Source organism: Thalia democratica, chromosome 7 (genome assembly GCF_965202585.1).
Source record: "Thalia democratica chromosome 7, ktThaDemo2.hap1.1, whole genome shotgun sequence".
NCBI classification, from domain to species: Eukaryota; Metazoa; Chordata; class Thaliacea; order Salpida; family Salpidae; genus Thalia; species Thalia democratica.
In genome coordinates this window covers 17,330,817-17,339,053 of record NC_139171.1, presented here as the reverse complement: position 1 = coordinate 17,339,053, position 8,237 = coordinate 17,330,817, and the positions used below count along the sequence as shown (strand labels likewise).

Below are 8,237 nucleotides of genomic sequence, written 5' to 3'. Positions count from 1 at the left end.
AGGCTGACTCTGGATAGTTTTGATTTTTGTATAAAAAACTCAGGGCTAGATTCTAGAACTACATAACTTTTTAAAAAGCGTTCTAAAAACACAGGACAGTTTAAGGGCATTCAGAACAGTTTTTGTTTAACCAGGGCAGTTTTTATGACTTAAAAGTGACAACCCTTTCAAAGATTCCTTTGTAAATATTGACCAGAATTTTTTTATTGTCTATTTTCGTCACTTCATAATAATTCACTAGCTGTTGTTTAAAGTTTTTGAGCTAGTTACTTTTAATTATTAAAGTTTTTAAAGATTTTTTAAAAATGGATAACTTATTAAGCTCTTTGAATATTTTGAAGTAAAACTTTGAAGGCAGTAAAAATATAATTTTGTAATAAAACAAGCTGGAACCACCTACAGCCCAATAAAAAAGTTTATTTTAATATTAAATCAGTACAGTTTATTTTATTTGGTTCTAATATTTACAATAAGTTAGCAAGCTAAAGATTAAAATTTTATAGATGTTCAAAATTATTAAGTCAAACTAGTTATTACCTGACTTACTAAAATCAGATCATTTTACCTTTTTAGAAAAACCATTTCTTGGATTTTAAAAACAGAGAAGCCTTAGTTGATACTCAAGATACTTACCATATTTTTTCTATAAAATTTTTTTAAACTGATTGATAATTTCAAAAGTAATAAAAGTTTTTTTGTGAGTTCATTAATTAACAACAAATTTTTTATATCAGGTAAAAATAATGCTTGTTACAATTTGCTTGATATTTATATTCTTCCAAGTTTGCACAGCACAGTATGGGTACATCAGGGTTGGAAACATTGAAAACACAACTTCCTTCAGTGTTTGCGCCACATACAATAACAACTTCAAAACAATTCCACCCAATCAAAACTTCCCATACAAGTTCCAGGTCCTGTATCCCAGCTATGGGTGCGCAAACTCATCAGCTTCCGTTGATTTTCAAAACCAGTTTGTGATGATACAGAGGGGTAACTGCACTTTTGCTGAGAAGGCTTTGAACTTTCAAAGGAACAATGCTTCAGGAATCATGGTGGTGTCAAATACGAGTTTGGTGTTACCTTCTGCCACAAATGAGGAGTACAATAAAATAAATGTATTTGTCATGTTGATCTCTGAAGAGTCCTACAAAAAGATTGTCAGCTTCACTGCAAACTTCACTACTCCTGTGGTTTGGCTGTATGATGAGGAAAACTTACCTTATGACTTCAGCAATGCAGTTTTGCTGATGCTTGCTGTGATCGTATTGGCCATAGGGTCCTTGTGGCACAAAAAGTCTTTTGAGTCTGAAACCCACAAGAAGCAAAACGATAAAAAAACCAAGGAGTTTGACATCCAAGTCAAGCACACACTCTTCTATGTGATTCTCAGCTCCTTAACAATAGTTCTCATGTACAATTTCTATTACTACTTGGTCACCATCACTCAAATCTTCTTTGTCATCGGATCTGGCTTCTCTCTTTTCGATGTGTTGAAAGGGGTTGTGTACAAACTAATCAGCATGTCAGGCCACCAGCCTAGACTCACAATTTCAAAAAACCACATTTCACTTTTATCAATTTTACTGTTACTTGCTTCTTACACTGTGTCAGTTTCATGGTTTGTCTTCAGGCACTTCTGGTTCAATTGGATACTGATGGATATTTTGGGCGCTTCCTTCTGTATGTACGGAATAAAATCAGTTGGGCTGCCTAACTTGACAGTATCATCTTCTCTTCTGTCCTTCTTCTTTTTCTATGATGTGTTTTATGTGTTCATCACTCCCTACATAACCCCATCAGGTCAGAAAATTTCAATTTTATTTGTATTCATGTAATTAAAAGTATTTATTTTTGTAGTTGGGTTTTAATAAGCTTAGAAAGAACAATTACAGTTTTAATTAAATCTGATAATAAATTAATTTTAATAATATTAAAAACCAGTGAGTATTTAAGTATAACTGCAACTAATATTCTGAAATGTTTTAAAATAATTAAACTCCCAAGTATATCCATTTTAAAGATGTTACATTGATCATAAGGTTTTACTAAACTAAGTAGTTTAAAAAAAAAAAAAACATATTTTATTTTTTCATTCAACTACAACTCACTGTTTATAAAACTAATGAAGTTAATTTATATTTTTGAATACAATCAATTATTTTTCCAGGCCAGTCAGTCATGGTGAGTGTGGCAACAGGGGGAGGAAGTGGTTCAAATGAGAGACTTCCCGGTTTGTTCGAACTTCCAAAGTTTCACATTCCTGAGTGCACCCAACTCAGTAACAGCATGCTGGGTTTCGGTGATGTTCTGTTGCCAGGTATATTGTTTTGTTGATAATTTTATGAGTTTTTCTGTAGTTTTTCTTTAAGTAGTTTTTATCCTCTAAAAGATTTTGTAAGGTTGTTTTTTTTTTTCAATTTTCTAAAATCAACTTAGCTTTGACAAAAATCTTAAGGTCACAATGTAATTAAGACATTTATTTCATAACAACTAACACTGACCCTTTTTCGTAAAAATTTGTGCTATTTATAAGTCACTTTTTACAGAAATAAAAACAAGTATAGAAGTTTTTTAAAAACAAGCTATTTTTACTAACAACTTTTTTCTCATAAATTTAAAAACCACTGAAAATCTATCTTTAAAGTCTAAATACTTGGTTTGATTTAAAATATTTTGCAAAAAATAGTTTTATAATAAAATGAATTTTTATTGTCTCACTTTTCATAAGTTATTTTTTGACTTACTTGCTTTGATCCCTCATATTTAAAAAACTTTTCTGAACTTTGTTAAAAAGATACCCATTAGCTGAGACAATAATCTACAAAACAATATCAACTTGTAAAGGATAAATTTTAGCTTTTTATATTTTACCAGGTTTGCACGTTGCACTGTGCGCAGTGTGGGACACCAAAGCAACCATCTTCAACAAAAAACCCACAAGCGTGTACTACATAACATCAGTGATATCATACATGTTCGGACTGCTGCTAACCACAGTTGCCCTCACTCTTATGGAAACAGGTCAACCAGCACTTCTGTACATCGTCCCCTCGTTGCTATTGACAACATATATGGTTGCTATGCGGAGGGGGGAGGTGAAGGAAATGATGAGGGGGAGTTTTGAGTGTGATGTCACAAAAGGTGGAGAAAAAGATGCTTTGCTTGAACCTCTAACATCATAATTAAGTTTGACTTATATTCGTTTTTTTAATTTGTTTGTGAAATAGTAAATCGTTTTACATTGCAGTTAATTAATTTTTTTTATTTATTTATTTATTTAATTTTTTAGTTAAGTGAGTTGGATTTCATTACGACTTTTTAAGTTCTTAAGTTTAAAAAGTAATCATCACAATTTGTGGCCTTGCAGTTTAATTAAATGCACAACTATGTTTAGTCATATTTTCATATGTTTGTTCAAGATGTACTATATTAACTGAACAAACTAAAACTTTTATAAATTTGTTTGAAAAATGTTAACCACTGCTAGAGGCACTGCAGTTAAATTTCAGTTTTTAGCAACTTTTTTTATGTTTACAATATATTGTTTTACTTAAAGAGTTAGAAGCTCAAATGTGTCATCTGCTAATGAGTCGCAATTAAAATAGTTTACTTTTATGAAACATAGCATTTAGTCACTTTAAATTTTTCCTGAGATTTGTTAGTTTCTTGTTTAATTAATTGTAAACACCTTGTTTTAATATCAGTGAGTTTAATTTATTCAAAAACTATGAAAAATAATATGTATTCTGTTATTAAAATAATTTATTACTAAAGTTGTTTTTTGTTCATTTAAATCTCGTAATTGTTTAATTTATACTGTTAAATCTCGTAAAAATTAAAAGTTAAATATGTTTATAAATTTAATACACAAAAGTTTTGTCAAAGTTTTTGTTTGTCGTTATTTCTCAACTATTTTCAATTTCAAAGTCAATTAAATGTATATATAAGAAATTTTACTTAATTTATATATTTTTCAACTTTTTGATATGCATACTGAATATGATTAAAAATTAAAAAATAAATTTTAACATAAGTGTTAGAAAATAAAATAAATTTAAATACGTTGTACATAAAAAAATTATTTTTAACAATTTGTCGTTTAAATGACTATCAATTCACAAGTTTTTTTTGTTTAAATAAGTTTAAATCATTGTATATATGTTTATGAGTATTTTATATAATATTCTACTAAATATCATTATAAATTATTTCTGGAAGTTTATTAAAGTAAATACTTAATTGTTTTACAAAGTTGTATTCATTATCCAATTAACTTAAGCTGCCTTTATAAGTATTTTTTATTTGTGCATTAAATGTTTCTTTTTAAGTTAGCAACTCCTTTTATGCAAAAAAAAACAAAAGTTTTGTACATTGTGTTTATAGTATCGCTTTTGAAAATACACAATTTAGCAGTTGAGTTTGTGTGATATATAACTTGCATTGTAGCTTTGTGAATTTTATATTATATTGTATATTAGTTTGTACGATGATTGCATATTTATCTTTTATCAATTTTTTACTTTATATTAAAAAAGGTATAAACTTCTAGGTTCTAGTAAAAATTTTGAGGTTTTATAAATAATATCCTTACAAGTAAATGTTTGTTTTTTTTTTTAACTATTTTTTATTATATCCAATGCATGAGTTTTTCAACTGTAAAATTAAAAAAAACCTATAAATAATTTGTTATAAGTGTATACAATATAGGATAACTTGGTTTATTACAACTAAATTACACAACAACTTGATTTTGTAATTTCTTCATTTAACAATCTAAAATTAGGAAATTTAAAACAAATAACAGCAATTTAGGTAAATGTTAACAAAGTTTTTGCTGACTTAATGGTTTATTTTGTAAGTAACTTTACAATTACCTAATACAAGTTTAGTTAAAATTTTATTTAGCTTTTATTAAGTTTTTATTCTCCTTAATAATACTATGTTATACAACTTCTTAAAATAAATGAACTTTTCTTATATTTAATAAAATATGTTTTTCTCTCTTAATAATTTATACATAAATACTTCAATTGTAAATTAATTAGCAGCAAAATTATAATCAAAAGTTAACTACATTTTTGAATAAATAAAAAGTAACGCTTAACTTTCACGATATTTACTTACAAAAGCTTTTAAGTATTTGTTTATTTTAAAGATGTCGCTTTATCAAAAGTACGGATACATTTAAACTGTGTATTTAAAATAATGTAAACATTAGTCGCGTTGTTATCGAATGATGTTTGGATGTAATAACAATCGGTTCAATGTAAACAAGAATTGGGTAACAATATCAATAAGAATTTTTTATTTTAGTTTGATAAGTTTGTTTGTTGCATAAATTAGTTTTTTGTGGTTTAGCCTTGAATAAAACTAAAACATATTTAATAAAATTTAGTTGTTTTTATTTAAAGTTTATTAACACATAATAAAGATTTTAAAAGTAGTAAATAAATATCGAACAGTAAAAATATTTTTTTTAAAGAAACTGTAAACTTCTTTCAACTGGCTCCGTTTAAGAAAAACTTGTCTGTTTTGATTATAACTGTAAAAAGATTTTGTTTTCACAAAAAGATATAAAGCAACTACATAATGTTTACAATATTAAAATTTTTACTTTTTAAAGATAAGTTATACAACCTCCATGTCAAAAGTTTTTATAGTTAAATTAGATTCTATACTGTTTTATAAAAAAGATTAATTCATATATTATGCCTAGACTATGTCATTTATTTCATATTGGTTATAATAATCTGTCTGCAGAAAATTATTTTGTATCGTTTTAACAAAACAAACATTAAATGTTTTGTAGAAATAACTTATTAATACAAAAAAAAAAGCTTGGAAAATAAAGTTTAAATAAAATAATCTTTAGCTAAACTTTTTGTAAATCTACTGAAGATTTTTTTCTTTATTAGTGGTTTTATCAAAAGCTTATTCAATCTGTTTTGATACTGCAAACATTTTAAAACAAGACTAAAGTATCTTTACTTTTCCAAAACAGTATCCTTAAGGATTTAAAACAAATTAATTTCTTTTTGGCTTTTTCTGAAAAAAAAACCTTGTTTTAAAATATTTGTTTGGTAAACTTTAAATATTATCTAAAAGTAGACCCGAAAATTTATATAAATCTACAAAAACATATATAGAATAACATTGCATTCAAATTTATAAGCAACAAATCTTCAAACAAAGAAATGTATATGAGTCAATTTATATAAAGCTAACTTTCTTGTTGCTGCTAGTTTTTGTAATTGTTTTACTGTTTAATTCAATTTTTCATTATCTGAAAAATTCTCATTATAATTTACTCTTACTATTAGTAAGCTGAGGTTTAAACCAGTAAATAACAGTTCATAATTTTACTTCATTTCATAACACTTTGTCATGTCTGAAAAATCATTTCTCTATAAAAGTTGGTACTAAAATAGATACTTTGTTCAGATATAAATCTTAAGTCTTTTTTGTATTCGTAAAATATTTAGCAAACTGAAACGAGTAATATATTTTGTAGAACGAAAAACAAGTTGTTAGAATAGTTTTATACATACCTCAAAATTTAAATAAATATTTGTTTGTATATATTGATCAAACAAATAAATATTGTATACTTTGTATAATTAAGATAAACACATTATAATCGAATGATGCTTGAATGTAAACATTATTAGAATTTAAACTTCATTAAACTCTGTTACTTCTGTAACTTTTTTTTTGTTTTATACTTTATTAACTTTAACATTGTAGCTGTTTACAAACAAAACAATATTTACACACCTTTTTGCCTTTTTAATAGTTCTAACTGATTTTATAATGCAGTATGTGTTGTATGCTTTCTAATAAATCGTAGTTAGTAATATTTTCAAACAGCAACAAGTTAGTAATACTGGGAATGACTCAGTACTAGTCGTTACATCAGAAAAAGAATTCAAACAAGTCACACAATGAAATATAGTTATATATGGCAAAAATAGGAAACAAACTTAACTTAATGGTATAGTAAGTAAAACGCTTTTGTACTTTTAGAACTTTAACTATGAGCAAAAGGACCACAGTTTTGATTTGATTGCTTTCAATGTTTACAAGATCATGTTCGGTAACGACTCTTACCACGGGGTTTGCAAAAGTAAGCAATCATTATTCAAGGAAGAAAAAGTAAATAGGTTAACAGAAAATAAGTGGTATTATTCTTTCAATTTCTGACAAGATAAACCTGCTGTCATTTGTTTTAAAGTGTAGATTACTATTGGTGTTTAATTCAAAAAGAAATTCGAAATTAACTATGCCTATTTAGTTGCATTTAATAAGGGAAATTTTGATAATTTTATAAACTTTAAGTGAAAAAGATATAAAAGCTTATATTTTTAGTTTATAACTCGCTTACTTAGTTTTAAAATAAAAGTTAGAATTACTTAATAATGCGTTAGTGTTATAAACAAAGGCGAAACATTGTTAAAATCTTTTTTGGTAACAAAATATGCTTGCAATTAAATTTAATTATTATATACCAGTAATTTTTCTCAGAATAAAGAAAACATGTGTTTAGTAAAATATAATAATATTTTTACATTAAGTGTAAAGTAGTATTGTACTTTTGTTAGTTTTTCTTGTTTCTTATTGTATAAAACAGAGTGTTTATACAAATAGCTGTAATGAATTTTACAGGATTATTGGTAAAGGTAATATTAATTACGATAAACGAAAATATAATCATAAAGTACTTTACTGATTATAAAAAGTTGATAATTTACGACTTATATTTTTAAAGTTCTCCTCTATTGAAGCTTTGCAAAAAATAAAATTAATAAGTTTTAGATATTTTGTCAATTGCCAACTAATATTAAAGTTTTTATCAAAAAAGAATAGAGATTTAGAACCTTGCTCCACATACCAGGAACATAATTTTCAAATTTGTCCTCACACCAACTACCTCAATAAATACAATTAGTTTCAAAGTGAAGTATTTAAATTTAAGAATCTGCTCACTTATCATACCTAATGTTTATAAATTATATTTGACTCATTCTATTCAGTAACTTATTTACAATTCTTTTGGAACCAGTTAGGTAGTGTAAATATTCTTTTTTATACATTAAACTCGGGTAGAATATTTTGATTGTCAACAAAGTGTCATTTCTTATTTTTGTTTTATAATTATACATTTCACGGGTGCACGACAATTCAAAATATTTAAATTTATAAAAACGGTAAAATTCAGAAAGTAATAAATATTTGAA

At 26.0% G+C, this 8,237-nt stretch overlaps 1 protein-coding gene across 1 annotated transcript; it reads left to right on the top strand.

Annotated features, from left to right (window-relative positions):
* The first annotated feature begins 743 nt into the window (after window positions 1–743).
* LOC145841147 (signal peptide peptidase-like 2B) lies at window positions 744–3,827 on the top strand. The gene is made up of 3 exons (XM_082948518.1): window positions 744–1,803; window positions 2,171–2,320; window positions 2,878–3,827. Exons 1-3 carry the CDS (start codon window positions 744–746, stop codon window positions 3,183–3,185), a joined length of 1,518 nt encoding a protein of 505 aa, XP_082804644.1. The 3' UTR covers window positions 3,186–3,827.
* Window positions 3,828–8,237: the final 4,410 nt, after the last annotated feature.